The sequence below is a fragment of the Carassius gibelio genome, chromosome A22 (genome assembly GCF_023724105.1).
Source record: "Carassius gibelio isolate Cgi1373 ecotype wild population from Czech Republic chromosome A22, carGib1.2-hapl.c, whole genome shotgun sequence".
Classification (NCBI taxonomy): Eukaryota; Metazoa; Chordata; class Actinopteri; order Cypriniformes; family Cyprinidae; genus Carassius; species Carassius gibelio.
In genome coordinates this window covers 21,327,239-21,347,444 of record NC_068392.1, presented here as the reverse complement: position 1 = coordinate 21,347,444, position 20,206 = coordinate 21,327,239, and the positions used below count along the sequence as shown (strand labels likewise).

At 38.1% G+C, this 20,206-nt stretch overlaps 1 protein-coding gene and 1 long non-coding RNA gene across 4 annotated transcripts; both read left to right on the top strand.

Moving 5' to 3' along the window:
• The first annotated feature begins 1,177 nt into the window (after positions 1 to 1,177).
• LOC127942682 (uncharacterized) lies at positions 1,178 to 5,193 on the top strand. Of its 3 annotated transcripts, XR_008149374.1 has the most exons (6): positions 1,178 to 1,916; positions 2,018 to 2,083; positions 2,370 to 2,438; positions 2,610 to 2,707; positions 3,966 to 4,093; positions 4,245 to 5,193. It is a non-coding gene; the product is annotated as an uncharacterized LOC127942682 (long non-coding RNA). The 3 variants fall into 3 exon arrangements; XR_008149373.1 differs by having other exon boundaries at positions 1,183 to 2,083; XR_008149372.1 differs by having other exon boundaries at positions 1,190 to 2,438.
• Positions 5,194 to 7,542: 2,349 nt separating this feature from the next.
• On the top strand, positions 7,543 to 20,133 carry LOC127943316 (sentrin-specific protease 5). The gene is made up of 9 exons (XM_052539686.1): positions 7,543 to 7,724; positions 8,539 to 9,353; positions 9,434 to 9,539; positions 10,403 to 10,550; positions 10,634 to 10,681; positions 14,095 to 14,172; positions 16,937 to 17,074; positions 17,148 to 17,282; positions 18,866 to 20,133. Exons 2-9 carry the CDS (start codon positions 8,678 to 8,680, stop codon positions 18,998 to 19,000), a joined length of 1,464 nt encoding a protein of 487 aa, XP_052395646.1. The 5' UTR covers positions 7,543 to 7,724; positions 8,539 to 8,677; the 3' UTR covers positions 19,001 to 20,133.
• Positions 20,134 to 20,206: the final 73 nt, after the last annotated feature.

Sequence of the window (20,206 nt, the reverse complement as noted above, 5' to 3'; positions counted from 1 at the left end):
GCCCGTGTGTGACAAACCGGCTTCAAATTGAGTCGTGGCTTGCTGTGTGTGGGCCAGATCTGGCCCGTGTGCGACAAACCGGCTTTATTTTGAGTCGTGGCTTGCTGTGTGTGGGCCAGATCTGGCCCGTGTGCGACAAACCGGCTTTAATTTGAGTCGTGGCTTGCTGTGTGTGGGCCAGATCTGGCCCGTGTGCGACAAACCGGCTTTAAATTGAGTCGTGGCTTTCTGTGTGTGGGCCAGATCTGGCCCGTGTGCGACAAACCGGCTTTAATTTGAGTCGTGGCTTGCTGTGTGTGGGCCAGATCTGGCCCGTGTGCGACAAACCGGCTTTAATTTGAGTCGTGGCTTGCTGTGTGCGGGCCAGATTTGGCCCATGTGTGACAAACTGGTTTTAGGTTGAGTTCTGGCTTGTTGTATGTGGGCCAGATATGGCCTATACCAGGTGACCAGATGTGCCATTTTCTGAAGACACATCCCAGACAGCAAGCAGTTTCGGCCCAAGTCTGGCCCACATCTGGCCCACATGGATTTCATGCGGGCCAGATGTGGGCCGGATCTGGGCCAACACTATGTTGCTGTCTGGGATCCTGGCAGATCACCTTACTTTACCAGTCAGTGGTTCTAAAACTATTTTGAGTACTGGACGCCCATAATATTTCAGGACACGTAATATAAATACATACACACATTTATTTGACCTACACGGACCTGTTATGAAGCTGCAATGTTATTCGATTTTTTTAAATTTTTGTACCATGTCCTCTGGTGTGACACCATGTCCTTTGAACTTTTTCGGAACCACTACAAATTTTTTATGCTTTGTTGTGCATTAATATGACACCCCTAAATTATATATATTTTTTATTAAAAAGTGCATGTTAAGCTACATTATCCTAGAAAATTTTGCAAATGTGTCTTGCTTGCCAGTAATGACAGGTTAGCTTGGATTAGCAAGGTCATTAATTGACAGAAAAGGCTGAAACGTCCTTTGGTGTGATAAAAAAAACAAAAGTCCTCCATTACTGTCACACCACAGGACAAAGTTTCTTTAAAAATGATTTTAAATAATTAAATAATATTTGTTTAACTCCTTTTTTATACTTTTAAATGCAATAATTACATTCATTAAATTAAGCTCTAATCATAAAAAAAAAGAAGAATCTTTAAAATATGACAATTTCACTTTTTAAATAAAAAAAGTTACAAAAAAGGAACTTTTTTTCATGATATTCACATTTCTTCAAGATGCACCTTATACACACACATACACACATACATACATATATGAGTTTTCGTAAAAGCAACAATACAAAATCTTAAACTATAAAAGTGCCACTTTGTCCCACTATTATGCGCAGGCCTGGCATTTTGCACTGGGCTATAGAACTACAAAATTAATTTTAAATTACCAATATCATGATTGAATGACATTTTGAATTATGTAGTGATCTAATTCTATCCACCAAGCAATGTATGTGAATGTGTGAGACTTATGGTCATGGTTATAGGGAAATAACAAGAAGAACAAAGTGCAGTAAACGGTAAAACTGTTTGCACTACAAACCAGTACGTTCATAATTAAGACAATACATTAAAAATAACATGGTGAGATACAGCAGTTTGCAACAGTAAACAGCAAAACAAGCTGTTTGTACAGCTAATATAGCTGGAATGACACCGAAAGCCAGACACATTAAATTTACAAATGGCCGCGCCCCCTCTTACAGAAAAAAAATAAGGGGCATATGTTTATTAATATGTTTATTTATTTAACGTAAGCGTTTGACTTTTAATTCGTGACGTGCTTTCATGGGCGTGCGCGCGGACCGGATGGAGTTGCCATGGAAACGGAGCGCAACACTGCAAATGTCACGAGGAAACACCCCGTTTCTCGCTGATTTCACTGTTTTCAGGTGAGTTAAGTCCATAAAATCACACAAATATTACTTATAACTGTTGTTGACACTTCTATTACTTGTATTTGACTCGCTTCTGTTGTTTATTTACTTTATAGGAATGGTTTAATGTCTTCGAAAAAGTCAGTTAGCATTTCTACCGTTTTCAGACGACGTATCGTCAGGTATGATAACACTATTGTGCTCTTATTTATTAAAGTTTGGGCTTTTAATCAAATCTTCATCTGTAGATAATAGCTTTTGACTGTTTTGTTGGGAATCTTTCAATGGATGGTTGGAAATTGCTTAATTTATTTAACCTTAACATTTACACTTTACTGTTTATCGATGACGTCACGTTATCAAGGAGCACGAAAATTGGCAGAAAACTAAAGTTGTTTACCATCTTTTATGGTAAACATAAAACTGTTCTGCGATTTCAAGAGTGACAAAATAATCCTTCTACAACAGAAGGGAGTTTTCAAGATTTCAATATTTCTGAAGGGAGCTGCTGACAGAGATGTAGGAAGCGCTGAAAAGGTTGAGTAACCTAATATGCATTTTTTTTCACAACATATATCGCAATGAATCTGTTATTTTATTTATTTATTTTTTGCATGTCACCTGCTCTAGCTTGTTTCCATCTAATAAACCTGGAACTGCAGACTAAATATTGTTGGCTCTGTGTCAAATTGCTTGTTTTGTTCCTAGATTCTCCAGTGCTGATGGCCTGCTGCATCCAGCAGAGTCGGAGTGAACCTACTGTAAGACAACATCTCCAAGATGCTATTGACCACAAGACTAGAACAGTAAGTCAAACCTCAAATATACTGTACACCAGTGTTCAAAAGCTTGAAGTTGATACAATTTGTAATAATTATCTTCTGCTCACCTCTGTAGTAATTATTTGATTAAAATATGTAAAAAGAGTAATATTGTGATATATTATTACAATTTAAAATAGCTGTTTTCTATGTGAATACATTATAAACTTAATTTATTCCTGTGATGTGCAGCTGTATTTTCAGCATCATTCCTCCAGTCTTCAGTGTCACATGGATCCCTCAGAAATGCTGATTTGCTGCTCAAGAAACTAATCATCAGCGTTGAAACAGTTGTGCTGCTTCATTTTTTTTGTGGAAACTGTGATGCATTTTATTTTTCAGGATTCACAGATGAATACAAAGTTCAAAAGACCTGCATTTATGCATTTAGCAGACGCTTTTATCCAAAGCGACTTACAGTGCATTCAGGCTATCAATTTTTACATATCATGTGTTCCCGGGGAATCAAACCCCCAACCTTGCACTTGCTTGCTTGCTAGCACAGTGCTCTACCAGTTGAGCTACAGGAACACTAGTTGAAACAGATGATTTTGAACAATTTGATGCATGTAACACTAACATTCAAATGTTTGGAGTCTATGTGACAATGAATCCAACAAAAAAAAATTTCAGCACGTCTGTATTTTAACATTGATCATAATCAGAAATGTTTCTTGAGCAGTAAATCATCATATTAGAATGATTTCTGAAGATGTGTCACTGAAGACTGGAGTAATGATGCTGAAAATTCAGCTTTGATCAAAGGAATAAATGACATTTTAACATAATATTCACATAGAAAAGAGTTGTTTTGTATTGTAATAGTCACAGTGTTACTATTTTACTGTAATTCGATTCAATAAATGGAGCCGTGGTGAGCATAAGATATTTTTTATAAATGCATAAAATATCTTACAGACCCCAAACTCTTGAATGGTTGTGTAAATTACAGTTATGATGTTCCTCCCAGTTAAATTTTATCAAAATGTATTAAATGTTACTCTGGCATATGCAGTCCATTCTATAGAGACTGTGTCTGTTCCCCAAAAACAGACAACAAATAATATGTTTATTAAGCGATCTAGAAAAATTATTTCAGTTTAAACATACTAGATTAAAAATAGTACTCAATGTACTCCATTGATGAAATAGGAAAAAGTGCACATTGCCTGAAATGATATGAACAGCAGCTATGCTAATCTTTCTCCCTTTGCCTTCCTGTTTCTGCAAATGTCCATCCCAGGGTTATTAGAAACTGCACAGCACAGGACTTGCAGGACTTGTGAGGACTTCAGATGATACCAGTACTCAAAAGACCTTAGATGATGGCAACTATAGATGGACATACAAACTACCGCCACTGCAAAAAAGGTAATGTTAATTTGAAAGAGCTGTGTCACAGTATCAAGGGCTCCCTTATCAGTTCTGCTTTCAGTACTGGAGAGTAAAAGATAAAAAAAATTTTGTTTGATGTTTTTATTAGTACATATACGTTATCTTGCACATTTTATCTCCACAACAGATTCTAATTTGAAAGAAGTTTATAATGCATGTTCACTACTCCCAATTCAGAAGACTGAATCAGCCTGTGTATCTGAATGTTTCTCAAACTCACTCCTCTCTGCCGCGTCTGAATTTGGGATTTTCCTTAGCTGTCAGTTATAAACGTCAAAATTAAAAGAAATAAACATTTGAAATATAGCAGTCTGTGTGTAATGAATAAATATAATATACAAGTTTCACTTTTTGAATGGAATTAGTGAAATAAATCAACTTTTTGATGATATTCTAATTATATGACCAGCACCTGTATATCATTGCTCTTTTGTTGATTTTGATTGCTTCCATTGTGCTCATTTGTAAGTTGCTTTGGATAAAAGTGTCTGCTAAATGTAAATGTAATGTTAATGTGTATTTAACTATATTTATAAATATTTATCTCTATTTTTTATTTTGTAATAATGTAGATGTATTTGTTTTATATCTATGCATGCAGTTGTATTCATGTATGTATATTTATTTGTCTAATTTTTATATTTTAATAAAGCAGTTTAGACAACATGAGTGTTTTCTTTATTCTGGATGAATTACATATTCTTTTGTGTCTAGAAAGGGTAAATATGGGCCATATCTAACCCAGAAGTCAGCCACAACTGGGACGGATCTGGGCCACATCTCAGAAATGGCGTGGTTGACATCTGGGCCAGGTGTCGCCCATGCCATTTGTGAGATGCGGCATGGATCTGGTACAGTTGTGGCCGACTTCTGTCAGACAAAACTGGGCCAGATCTGGCCCTGATGTCACCCACACCATTTCAGAGATGTGGCCCAGATCTGATTCAGTTGTGGCTGACATATGTCAGCCAGACTCAGGTTGAGTCATCGCCGTCATTCCGCGCGGTATGTGGGCCAGAAGAATATGGGAGATGTGGGCCAGAACTGGGCCACATGTCATTTGCTATCTGGGTAGTGATGTCTCTGTCTAGCAGAGGGATTTGTGCAACCCTATGGAATATAGTCCACACTCCACACATGACAAATGAGGTAATAATCAATGTTTCATAATAGGACACTAGATACATCTTTGGATGCGAACTGCCTTTAACTATCATTTTGCATTATTGACACACTGTTTTCCTAATGAATGTTGCTTTTATGGAATGTATTTTGTTTAAAGCGCTATATAAATAAAGGTGACTTGACTTGACTTGACTTGTGTGCTGAATGGATTGACACACTCTGCTGAAGGATGACAGAGGGAGAAGTAAATATTGTACTCTACCACCAAGTTTGTTTGGGTGGAGGGTATCCGGTTTAAACAGTTGTCTATGGCCCCAGAAAAGATTTAAGCTGTCAATTTAAATTCACTCTTTTTATATTGCAAGATCTTTGTAGACATGTTTTCAGCCCAAGCAACCGTGAAAACATATTGGTTCCCCTAATGAATGACTGAACTTTGAGTCTACAAAGTGTTTCAAAGAGTTCACTGGAGTCCTTCTTAAGGAGTTCTGACTGCTCTTTCTGAATATCATTCTTCCCCACTTGGATGATATTTGCAGTCTTGTGCTTCATTAGAATGTTCTGAGGTTCCTTGTTCACATTAGAGACCGTTGCTTGATGAAAGCAGCATATTTTACAGCATATCATAATTTTGACTTTTGCATCGTGATTTTGACTGTCATAATTTAGACTTTACCTCATAATTTTGACTTTTCTCATAATTATTGTAACAGAAGTGGACTGGAGGCAGGGGTTGAGAGGTATACAGGATTTTGAGACTGGCAGAATATGACAGTGGATGAGAGGTAGATGGATGGAGGATGAGAATCCTTGACGTTTGGAAGTGCACTTGCCGGATGGGGTGACATGAGTAATCGAGGATGGTGACCAGAGTGGATGATGGTGAGCACACATCTCGGCAATGATGAATAGAGGAGATACAGAGAGAGGTAACACTAGAGAGTAACTGGGACCAGGCAGATCTCTGAGAGAGAAGGTAAACTCAAATGGTTAGTAGAAGCAGGAGTCGACTCAAGTAACTAGCAGGAGAAGGCTCAGCTGGGTAGTCACGAGATCCGACAGTGAAGGTGATTAAGGAGTGTGTCTTTATAGTGCTGGGGAATTAACTAATCATCTTAAATGTCATTTCAGTTTTAGTTTCTGAGTATGATTTATCATATGTAGTAAGAACAAAAACACGAAAGGTTTTGTTCAACTGACTGGTTTCTCTCCTGTATGGTTTCATGTGAGTCTCTTCAGACCTAAAAACTGTACATGAATTATGAGATTCTAGAACTTCTGATCTCCTAACTGAACTCCTTTTCACAAATTTAACATAGAACATCAAAACAGTAGAAATAACAAGACTTAGTTCTTTCTTAGTTGTATTTAGTGTAAACAATCAGTGCAGCCATAATCAAGGTAGGCTACTCTCTCAATATTCAAAGTGCATATAGAGACCAGATTTTTAGACAAACATTTAGCTATAGAAAAATACACAACCTATTATCCTACATACAAATAACAGCCTAGATATGTTATGTAGCTTAATTTGCGCACATCATGGAGTCGATAATTAAGCCTGCGATAATCTGCTCCTGACAGGAATGCTCTTAGACTGAATATAGGCCAACTCAGAGTAGATATAGACTCGGGTACACCAGACATTCAATTATGAAAACATTTGCCTTTATCTGAACGTTATGTGAACATACAAAATGTCATTTTTTTAAGGATTTAAAAAACAAAATTTTCCTCTTATAGTTATGTGAAGACCACAGAAAGCATTTAGTGGCCGTTCCATTTTATTATTCTACAAACATGATGGGAATGTTACTTCTGAAACCAAGAGTAACCTAATGTTGAAGAAACAAAAACAAACACTGAACAAACATCCGGCTGAAACATCATAAAAAATACTTCATAAGCTATGCATAAATATCAATTTGATAATTTAAAAAAATAATAACTCTGAATGAACATTATATTAAAATAACTGAGTTGGGCAGTAATTAAATAAAGTAAATAAAAAGTTATAATAAAAAAATTAATGGCAGCACAAACAGAATTTTTTTCGTTATTAGACTGAAGAAAAAAGAAAAGCAAGGCTTCATTTATGAATATAGAATATGTTTAGAACAAAGCTACATTTGACAGATTTACTTTTGAAGGGCAGCAGCGAGACTCAAAATATCTAAGCATACTATACTAGACTTATATTAAATATTGTAATAAAGGACATAATAGGTATCCTTTAAATATCCTGTATTTTCATTGCTGTGATTACTTGCATAAAAAGTACTCGGTATGTCGTTCCCGCTAGATGGGGCCAAAACGCTTCGGCGCGTGACGTCATCGGCGTGCGACGCGCTCGGTCTGCGACCATAACAACGCCGGATAACGCTGACTTTTATCGATATCACTGATAGTGGAATATTGTTCGAAATTTGTTCGCTCTGTCTTTAAGGTCCCGCACACATCGTCCCTGAGAGAGCGACACACGGTGAGGCTGTGAATCACAGATGCGCGCGACTGTTGGAAAGCCTGGGTTTTGTGTTTTGTTTGATTGCTAAATAAATCATCTATTCAGATCTGAATGACTAATTTTCACTGACTGTCTCATTATAGATAGTTTTCGCTTAGAACTTCCCGATCGTGTTAGACTTGTATGCATTCATGTTTTCATTCAGTCTGGTTTTCGATCAGAATATTAGTCATATTTTTCTCTAATAAATAAGTAAATCAGTCTGTTTACCGGATGATGTCTGCAATCCACTGATTTCACTGCCTAAAAATCACACCAGCATCACGGTAACACTGTTATACACGTACATTGGGATTCACTGAAGTACCATATAAACACCACACGATTATAATAATCGTTCATAATATAAATCATGGTGTATATCAAAGACGCAAAGTATTACCATATGCTAGCATCACTAAACCATGTTTTATGGTTTACTGTGGTGATACTATATTGATAATGTTATATGAATATGGTTCAGACTTTTTAAAAGTAACGTGATTTCCATTAGTAGAGAGAAAACCAAGACATTTTTTAAATTGCATATTCAGTGTTTAAAAGAGCTAGGCACATTTGTTTTGCAAAGTTTACTTTCAAAGTACTTGTGGGCTTGAAATTGTTTGGAAACGATGGAGCATATGTGGGTCTATATATATATAGCATACATTTCTGTGTACTATTTTTAACAAGACCTTGTTACACACACAGTACTTTTTATGTTATTTCTGCAAAACACTTTCTTTGTTTTATTCTTTGCTATTTTATCAGATTTTTATTTTCTTTTTTTCAGTGTGCAGATTAGAAAAGTATATCCACACTACCAAGAATTCAGTTTTCCAGGCTCCAGCGTCTGCGTGTGGATGGAGGAGTCCTGCTGAAAACACAAAACAGGTGGAGAGGATCCTGGGAGGGATGGGGTAGGGTTCTCGATGAGGGTCCCGGCAGCAAACCGCTCCGTTAGGGCAGATTCAGGCCCGGGTGAGATGCCTGAGAATGGACGCTCCCGGAGGAAACGTGTGCCGAAGACGTGCGACTGCTGCGGGCCCCACGGCAAGCCCCACGTGCCAGGACACCAGCAAGTGCTGAAGAAACGTGGACGCAAGAAGAAAGAGATGGTGAGCCAGGAGGAGCAAGTGGCGGCAGAGGAGGTGGTGAGCTCGTCGGCAGTGGACTCGATTCTCATTTGTGAAGCGGACACAGCTTCTGAGATGGAGGAGGCACGGTCTCCTAAAGGGAAGCCAGACCTTTCCCAGACTGAAGGTGGGAGTGAAAGCACCATCCTGGTGAACGGCTTGGAGAACAGTGCTCATGCCAACTGTGACACCAAAGAGCAGAGCCGTCCCGTTGAGAGCAGTTCTGCCACTCTGAATGACTTCACAAAGAGCCCCCCCGAATCTTCCTCGGTCAGCGCAGAGCCGGACGCTTTCCCTCACACTGATGCCATGGACACTGAGCCGTCCAGCTTGAGCACTGATGTGGACAAGGCTTCCTGGGACCATCACTACTGCAAGCCCCTCGCTGGGCAGAACAAGAACGACTTCAGGGAGGCGTCTGCATCGCCTCCCGCCGAATTTACAACGGAGGGCATCATCGAGTGTATTCATGGTAGTGTTGGGCTGATTTCAACAGCTTCGCTTGATTTCTGGTGTCATGATCTAGTTACTGAACATGCTTTTATCTCCCAGAATTCCTGGAGCAGTTCTATGGGAAATACGGAAGCTTCACCCCATTAAGGGATTCTGACGTCCTCTATCACCTAAACCAGACATTTGAGTCTGATCTAAATGACAGGCAAGTTTAATCCCTAATGAATCAGTACAGTACAAAATCAAGTCCAGTTGATGTTGTTTTTAGTCAGTGAAAGGAGGAGCACAACCTTCAGAGAGACATCAGGAGGTCGAACACATTTTAGTTGTGTTTGGATTGAGGTTTGCAGGACTCTGTTACCCAAATTTGGTTAGTTTTTGGTCAATAATACCTACTCCATTGCTCAAATGTTTGGGGTCAGGAGACAAAAATCATTCTTTAATTCAGCAAGGACACATTCAGTTGATCAAAAGTGACAGTAAATACTTATACACTGTACAAAAACAATTTCTTTAGAAATGTATTTTAATCAAAGAATATGAAAAAACGTGTCAAAAAAAGTTTCATAAAATATTCAGTTTTCAATATTGAAAAAAATCATAAATGTTTCTCGAGCAGCAAATCATCATATTTTCATGATTTCTGAAGGATCATTTGACACTGAAGTGAAGACTGGAGGAATGATTATGAAAATACAGCCGCACAATATATTCACATAGAATACATATATTTCACATTGCAATAATATTTCTCAGTATTACCGTTTTTACTGTGCCTTTGAGCAAATAAATGCAGCCTTGGTGAGCAGAAACTTCTTTCAAAAGCATAAGATATCATACAGCCCCCAAACTTTGATTTCTAGTGTACATTTCCCATTAATGTAATGTAAGGGTGATTTGATGTGTATAAAACTGTCTGTCTCTCGGGTTAGCTTACAGTAGATATGTTAGATAAACCACAGTTTTCACATTTCACAGAATGCAGTTTGAGGTTTGTGTCCAATTTGTGGAAATTAGCCCTAATAGTGCCCTATTGTTTTTCTTGATATTTTTTATATTCTGCTACAGGATGAAGCTGATAACAAAAGAAGTGGCCAAGTACAGGGCTGGTCTGGCCTGTGCTCCTATGCGTTTCTTCCAAGTGACCTACAACAAGCACACTTTGACCTTAGATGACCTTTCAACACTTGATGACCAAAACTGGGTCAATGATCAGGTAAGCCTCTTTGAAATCCTGATTTATGAGCAGTATTTCCTGTAAATTGAAGTCATGCAGGATGTGTTTGTTGGCTGTTGCAGGTGATTAACATGTATGGAGAACTGATCATGGAAGCTACAGATCATAAGGTAAAAGCATTAATGGCATCCACTGGAGCTCTGTTCTGAGATCCACTGCAGTGTGTGACCTGAGATTCAGGACCGCTGCAGTGTGTGATATTTCTAAAGGGTCAGTCATAAGGTGTGTCTAGTCCAACTGTTGATATTGTGGGGGCTAAAACACCTGCAGTGTAGCAGCAACACGAGCCCAGCTCACATAGCAGACACTCTCTCTTCGATATCGATGTCAATATCAGTGACCTTCAGGAGAAATTCCTGTTGGTGTGGAAACATATTAAATGACTAGATTTCACCCATGAAAATGTGGAAAACAGTGGTTGTGACCACTTATGAATAGATATAGTTGTAGTTATTTAAAGGGGGGGGTGGGGTGTGAAATGCTATTTAATGCATACTGAGTTTTTTACACTGTTAAAGAGTTGGATTCCCATGCTAAACATGGACAAAGTTTAAAAAATTAAGTTGTACGTTTGAAGGAGTATTTCTGTTCCAAAAATACTCCTTCCGGTTTGTCACAAGTTTCGGAAAGTTTTTTTCGAGTATGGCTCTGTGTGACGTTAGATGGAGCAGAATTTCCTTATATGTGTCCTGAGGCACTTCTGCCGGAAGAGTGCGCTCCCGTATAGCAGAGCACTGAGAGCACAACAGACATTCACTGACCAGAGCGAGAGCGTCGCCAAATGTCACAAAAGAAGTGTGTTTTTGGTTGCCAGGGCAAGACAACCCTGCACAGATTACCAAAAGAGAAACAGCATTATTTTTACAGAGCATCAACGGAGTTGTGCAAGTGTTTGTTCCCTGCATTTCGAAGATGCTTGTTTTACAAACAAGGCCCAGTTTGACGCCGGGTTTGCACATCGTTTATTTCTTAAGGATGATGCAATCCCAACGAAAAAGGGTCACGATCGTGTGTTGGAACCGCAGGCGGTGAGTAAAACTGCTTCAAATATCTCTGCCTCCTTGTTAGTGCGTGCGCCTCCCATCGGAGACCCGGGTTCGAGCCCCGCTCAGAGCGAGTCGTTGCTGCTGCTGCTCTCGTTCAGTTTCAGCCTCGGGATCTGATTCTGGATCATAAATAAACGGCTGAATCTGACTGTAAGCCATGGTTTGTTTTAGATGATGGTTTTTTTTCCTCATGGTAAAGTCACATCTTCCACATGCTCTCAACGCAAAAGCCTACTGGTGCTCGTGATTCTTTAGCTCCGCCCACACGCCACGCCTCCAGCAGCTCGTGTTTTTCCGGGAAAAATCGGTACAGACTATCTTTCTCTTATGAATATAATAAAACTAAAGACTTTTTGGAGTTATGAAGGATGCAGTACTAATCTATAGGTACTCAAGATTAACAGGAGATTGAGTGAAAACCAGCATTTCACCCCCCCTTTAATACTGCTACGTTTTCTATAGGCTATGCATCACTGGCAAAAAGGTGAAATAAGAAATACTACAATAATAATAATGACGATAATGATATTTGCTTTCTGTATGTTTTATGTATATACAGTATATATATATATATATATATATATATATATATATATATATATATATATATATATATATATATATATATATATATATATACAGTATTGTTCAAAATAATAGCAGTACAATGTGACTAACCAGAATAATCAAGGTTTTTCGTATATTTTTTTATTGCTACGTGGCAAACAAGTTACCAGTAGGTTCAGTAGATTCTCAGAAAACAAATGAGACCCATCATTCATGATATGCACGCTCTTAAGGCTGTGCAATTGGGCAATTAGTTGAATTAGTTGAAAGGGGTGTGTTCAAAAAAATAGCAGTGTGGCATTCAATCACTGAGGTCATCAATTTTGTGAAGAAACAGGTGTGAATCAGGTGGCCCCTATTTAAGGATGAAGCCAACACTTGTTGAACATGCATTTGAAAGCTGAGGAAAATGGGTCGTTCAAGACATTGTTCAGAAGAACAGCGTACTTTGATTAAAAAGTTGATTAGAGAGGGGAAAACCTATAAAGAGGTGCAAAAAATGATAGGCTGTTCAGCTAAAATGATCTCCAATGCCTTAAAATGGAGAGCAAAACCAGAGAGACGTGGAAGAAAACGGAAGACAACCATCAAAATGGATAGAAGAATAACCAGAATGGCAAAGGCTCAGCCAATGATCACCTCCAGGATGATCAAAGACAGTCTGGAGTTACCTGTAAGTACTGTGACAGTTAGAAGACGTCTGTGTGAAGCTAATCTATTTTCAAGAATCCCCCGCAAAGTCCCTCTGTTAAAAAAAAGGCATGTGCAGAAGAGGTTACAATTTGCCAAAGAACACATCAACTGGCCTAAAGAGAAATGGAGGAACATTTTGTGGACTGATGAGAGTAAAATTGTTCTTTTTGGGTCCAAGGGCCACAGGCAGTTTGTGAGACGACCCCCAAACTCTGAATTCAAGCCACAGTACACAGTGAAGACAGTGAAGCATGGAGGTGCAAGCATCATGATATGGGCATGTTTCTCCTACTATGGTGTTGGGCCTATTTATCGCATACCAGGGATCATGGATCAGTTTGCATATGTTAAAATACTTGAAGAGGTCATGTTGCCCTATGCTGAAGAGGACATGCCCTTGAAATGGTTGTTTCAACAAGACAATGACCCAAAACACACTAGTAAACGGGCAAAGTCTTGGTTCCAAACCAACAAAATTAATGTTATGGAGTGGCCAGCCCAATCTCCAGACCTTAATCCAATTGAGAACTTGTGGGGTGATATCAAAAATGCTGTTTCTGAAGCAAAACCAAGAAATGTGAATGAATTGTGGAATGTTGTTAAAGAATCATGGAGTGGAATAACAGCTGAGAGGTGCCACAAGTTGGTTGACTCCATGCCACACAGATGTCAAGCAGTTTTAAAAAACTGTGGTCATACAACTAAATATTAGTTTAGTGATTCACAGGATTGCTAAATCCCAGAAAAAAAAAATGTTTGTACAAAATAGTTTTGAGTTTGTACAGTCAAAGGTAGACACTGCTATTTTTTTGAACACACCCCTTTCAACTAATTGCCCAATTGCACAGCCTTAAGAGCGTGCATATCATGAATGCTGGGTCTTGTTTGTTTTCTGACAATCTACTGAACCTACTGGTAACTTGTTTGCCACGTAGCAATAAAAAATATACTAAAAACCTTGATTATTCTGGTTAGTCACATTGTACTGCTATTATTTTGAACAATACTGTATATATATATATATATATATATATATATTGAACTTACAGAAATTATATATATATATATATATATATATATATATATATATATATATATATATATATATATATATATTTGGAAATCATAGTGTTGTGCCTCTTATTTTTCTAATAAATTCTGATGGTTAAGGTTCATACTGAAAATTAATGGACATTGTTTTCTTTGTCTTTTTCTAGGTTCATTTCTTCAACAGTTTTTTTTACAGACAGTTTGTAGCAAAAGGTTATGAAGGAGTGAAACGATGGACCAAAAAGGTGAATGTCACCACATGCAGAACATAGGGCCCTATGAAATCCGTTTTATTTTTGCCCAAAGTCTGTTCTCTCCAAGTTTTTCATGGTTAAATTAAATTTTATTATTTAAAAAACATGTAGAATTAATTGAAATCATGAAATTTACACAATTAAACAGCAATTTATATATATATATATATATATATATATTTAATTCAGATTATTTTTATTTTTTTTACCAGTTTATGTTTTCAATTAATTTTCTAGATTGTGGTTTCATTAAATTTTAATAATCAAAGGCATCTCAAATTAATTGATTTAAATAAATAAATAAATATTTTTTCTGGTAAATATTCCTTGATGTTTTAATAATAATTTTATTAAAAGTAGCAGTATTATAATTACATTAAGAAATACATTTGTTACAGTTTCTTCAAGTTAAACAGAACTTTTATTTTGACGGTTCCTGTAAAGACCTCTGGGTTTCTTTGTGTTTATATGATGATAGTTTTCTCACAACATATAGTAAAATGCTCATGAAGCGACTCAGTTCTAGAGATTATGTCTTCATTCACTCATATATTGAGGCTGTAAATATAAGTGTGTAGTTAACAACACAGTCAGCGGTCAGCAGTCAGCGGTATGACAGGATGTGCAAAAGCCACACACACACACAAAACGCTTTCTCACTTGAATTAAAGAGGTTTTAGTCTGAATAAAATGCTAGTAGCAGGATTATAAAATGAATAGATGCGATTATGATCATTTGATAAAATGAAGAGAGCGCGCCATACTTTTGAGATCATTTTACTTTGTTGACAGTTTCCAATCCCGCACGGAGAACGCTGAACGCGCATCTTTAAATGGTTTTGTGGTGCTCGTTGTTGTATTTTAAAGCACAATTGCAATGTTTTCAACTGACATTATTGTATAAAATTATCCGAAATGTGGAGCGCGTGTGACTGCGCTGCACATTAAGTGAACTACATCGGCGCTGCTGCACCAAAACACAGTTGCTCACATTAATTTGATCCTGCTGGATTCTGTCCTAGAAAATGTCAGATTTTTAAAAATCCGGCATACAGCGCATTAGATCGAGACAGTGCATGCGTGCAGACGAGGATGAGCGAGCGCGGCTTTGGCTAGATTTATTTGGAGGTTATTGCTCATGTCTCATTCGGCACAAATCGAAATGTTTCCTTATTCGCAATGTATTTGAATGTTAAACTATTATTTATAATGTAAACTAGGCGTGTACTTAACACGCATTCGCATATAGACGGAAAAGATGATCCTCTTCATATGAGCAAAAACGTCCTTGGAACAGCAGAGTGGACCGGTATACTACGGTCTATTTAAACTGAACGCTCCAGGAATGTGTCGGTCACAGCGCCTATTAATCGCTGTTTTGAATCCAGCAATTATTTATTTAGAAATGATAAGATCTGATTATGACAAGTGTGGTATAAAAGCTTTGTTTATTAGAGGAATAATAGGTTAACTGGAAAATGTTAGATCGCGACCATGCTTTTGGACCCCATAGTCTTCATTTACGCGGCTTTGTTCTGGTTTGCCGGTTGGTCACGAATTTCCACAAATTCAGTATATTTAGGCATCGTTTCTTTTCCTAAATCTTCATAGTCTAACCCTCTAATTTCCCAGGTTTATTTTATTATCTTTCGCTTTTAATAACTGTTTTCGCATCTCTTACTGTGGTAAACATGGGAAGGGAAATTAAAGATTTCATGAATTAAGAATTCGTTCGATTTATTAATTTGTTCCCTTATTTCACTTAAATCATGGGTTATTTAGGGAACAAAATGAATGAAACATGGACAATTGCCACATTAATAATTCGTAGGAATGAATTAACAAGTTGTAGGAATGAATAGACTACCTGTCCTGTCACTGTGCCCCGCAGCCCTGCAAAGCGCACGATATAAAACAGTTATCTGATGAAATGATTAGTAACTACATTTCTATTGCATTTAATGTTGAAGAACTTTTATGTTGTTTCTATTTTAATGTACTTTAAAGTTTAAATCACATTAAAAGCTTAATTTGTACATTGTGAATGAATGATGATGCTTTTATATATCGTCACCGTCACTCACAGCCGCTCGCACGTGTTGAGTGCGCATGAGCCGCACGCAGCCCAACATTGAATCGGTTAACCGACCATCGACAGCCTTAATCGATTGCATCTCTTATCGACAATTAATCGATCATCGATTAATCGTTGACATCCCTAATTCACACACTGCATTCCACGCAGGAATCATTTATAAATAGTGTTTTTGCAGCTTAATATTGAAGGACACTAGTCCATATCACTTTTTGATTTAGGAGTACTGACCTACAAATTTAGCAAACTCTGTGACATTCGAAGTTAGACAGTAAATTCATTTTCTGCATCCCGGAAATCACAGGGCCCTAAAAACATCACATACAGATGCAAACATCTCGCATCTCATGCATGATAATGAGTCTCCTGTAAGTCTTTCCCAAGTCAACTTTTTGTTCTTTCAACAAATGCCCACCCAAAAATGTAACTTCTGTCATGATTCACTCACCCTCATGTTACTCCAAACCTATGTGACTTTTGTTTGTGTGTGCTGTTGAAGAATACTTCCCATTGACATTTCTCAAAATCCTTCTTTAATTTTGTCTAATATTTGTGTCCCATTGCTGTTATTTAAAGTAATTGAGGCACTTTACAAATGATGAATTATGTCAATTGTCAATAATGCAAGGTGCCTAATGTCTTCTGTCCTGATTTGCTCAGGTTGATCTGTTTTCTAAGACCCTGATCCTGATTCCTCTGCACCTGGAGATCCACTGGTCGCTCATAACCCTGGACGTCTCCAAGCAAAGCATCAACATCTTCGACTCCCAGGGCATCCTGTTCAAGTTCGCTGTGGACGTGAGTGCTTCTGAAGGGGGATTCAGACTCAGATCCTCTCCAGAGACCTGACATGTGTGCCTCTCATCCACAGAACATCCTGAAATACATCCTGGCAGAAGCCAAGGAGAAGAAACAAGACGTCTTTCAGAAGGGCTGGAAGATGGTCATCAACAGGAGCATCCCACAGCAGAAGAACGACAATGACTGTGGGGTTTTTGTCTTGGAGGTAAATAAATGTTCCTGTACAGTAGAGCTGGGTGGTTTTATCAAACCAACAGTTCTGTAAACTTGAACAATTTTTTGCTCATGTTTAATATCATGAAATGAAAATGTACCCTATATATTTTCGAATTACACTGTATAGATTCTAAGAAACTTTAATCTTTACACATTTTCTTTTCTTTTTCTTTTTTAAATGTATGGACTTGGAGCAAATGATTGCGAAAATGTTGGGACACTGTACAAATTGCGAGTAAAAAAGGAATGGAAAAATTTACAAATCTCATGAACTTATATTTTATTCACAAAAGAATATAGATAACATATCAAATGTTGATGAAAAATAGTGGAGCAATATCACAGAAAAATTGCAAAGAGTTTGAAGTTATCATCATCTACAGTGCATAATATCATCCAGAGATTCAGAGAATCTGGAACAATCTCTGTGTGTAAGGGTCAAGGGTCAAAACCATACTGGATGAGCATGATCTTCAGCTCTTAGACAGCACTGCATCACATACAGAAATGATACTGTAATGGAGATCACAACATGGGGTCAGGAATACTTCCAGAAAACATTGTCAGTGAACACGATCCACCGTGCCATTCACTGTTACCAGCTAGAACTCTATAGGTCAAGAAAGAAGCCATAATTAAACATGATCCAGAAGCACAGGTGTTTTCTCTGGGCCAAGGCTCATTTAAAATGGACTGGAAAGTGGAAAACTGTTCTGTGGTCAGACGAATCAAAATGTGAAGTTCTTTTTGTAAAACTGGGACGTCCATGTCATCCGGACTAAAGAGGACAAGGACAACCCAAGTTGTTATCAGAGCTCAGTTCAGAAGCCTGTATCTCTGATGGTATGGGGTTGCATGAGTGTGTGTGGCATGGGCAGCTTACACATCTGCAAAGGCATCATCAATGCTGAAAGATATATCCAAGTTCTAGAACAACATATGCTCCCATCCAGACGTCGTCTCTTTCAGGGAAGACCTTGCATTTTCCAACATGACAATGCCAGACCACATACTGCATCAGTTACAACATCATGGCTGTGTAGAAGAAGGATCTGGGTACTGAAATGACCAGCCTGCAGACCAGATCTTTCACCCAGAGAAAACATTTGGCACATCATAAAGAGGAAGATGTGACAAAGAAGACCTAAGACAGTGGAGCAACTAGAAGCCTGTATTAGACAAGAATGGGACAGCATTCCTATTCCTGAACTTGAACAGCTTGTCTCCTCAGTCCCCAGACGTTTGCAGACTATTATAAAAAGAAGAGGGGATGCACACAGTGGGAAACATGGCCTTGTCCCAACTTTTTTAGATGGTTTGATGCCACACAATTTTAAATCAATTAATTTTTCCCTTAAAACGATACATTTTCTCAGTTTAAACATTTGATGTGTCATCTATGTTGTATTCTGAATCAAATATTGAAATTGTAAACTTCCACATCATTGCATTTTCATTCATAATTAGTACAGTGTCCCAACTTGTTTGTAATCGGGTTTGTACATAATAATGTGTTTATGTTGCCCATCTATTTTCCTAACTACTAGCTGAAATGCATCTTTGATTTGTCAGTACTGCAAGTGCCTGGCGTTCATGAAGCCGCTGCTCTTCACTCAAGAGGACATGCCACGCGTCCGCAAGAGGATCTACAGAGAGCTGTGTGACCGCAGACTGTCCCACTGTCTGGACCGAGACAAAGCCTCATAGACTCTGGATGATGAACGCTACAGGAGGGAACGGACAGAGAAACCCAAAGTTCTGGACAGGTCCCAGTATAAGAGCCTGTCCACTCATTCCTGTCAGTTCAGCTGATAAAGACCTGCTGGAGTTACCTCTTCACATTACATCAGTGGCTCAGAATGGCCTTTTCCAGTATCCTCAACCTTGAATTTAAGGAAGCCTGTGACCACCTCTCAGAGAACCAGGTGACTGTTCAGAGACCAACCAGAAAATCCCTTTTCTGTTTCCTGGAATCCACAGATTCAAAACCTCATGCACGTGTAGATATAGATATATATATTACTTATTTTACTTTACATTTCTTTTGTTCATCTTTGCATCTTATAACACAGATTATGTGTTTCTATCAGGTTTCTATTTGTAAGGAACAGAGTCTTTGCTTTGCAGCATGAAACTTGAAGGACTTCTTATAAATGTCACGCCATGTTGAGGAACAAGAAGCATTTATATTTTAATGAATGTACTGCCAGAACTGAATTCTACTTGTACAGCTTGTAATTTGTGGCGATACCCTTAAAGTCCAGGAGCAGATTGCTTTGTTAACATTTCAGTGTTCCCAGATGTTCTGTGGTTAGTAATGAAAGAGCTGCAGCATTATTTGGCAAACGGCCGCTCTCACTTCTGAGCACTTTCCCTTGTTTCTCAGCGGTTCAAATAGATTTTGTAGCATGTAGATTAAGTCAGTTACAGGTCATTTTTAAAATGAGCACAGTGCTGTTGTTGCGTTGGAAGCTGCAGGGTTTTGTCTTTTATTTATACTTTTATTTTTTATGAAGACTGAACTGAAAAATATCTAAACCTGCCGTTCTGTCATTGGTTAATACACAAGCTGAAGACTAAGCTAAGTTTGATTTCTGTGGTTGTGATGCGCTCGAGTCGTTTCATCTTTTCTGTGTTGTGTGGCGAGTGTTTTTCTACCGTGTGATGCAGTCTGGCACAAAAATGTGCGGCTAGTAAATTTATACTGCTGTCAGCTGACCCCCCTTCAAGACTGATACTGTCATTTAGTTACTTGAACCAGCGGATCTTAACCTCAGACTGAGTTTCTGACTACTAGTTCACCATTATTTAAAAATACATAAAATCATGTTGAATAAGCAGCGCTGTGTCTGTCGTCATGTTTGCAAACGCTTATGAAAGGAGGTGCTTAAAGCTCACGAAATTATGATTTCC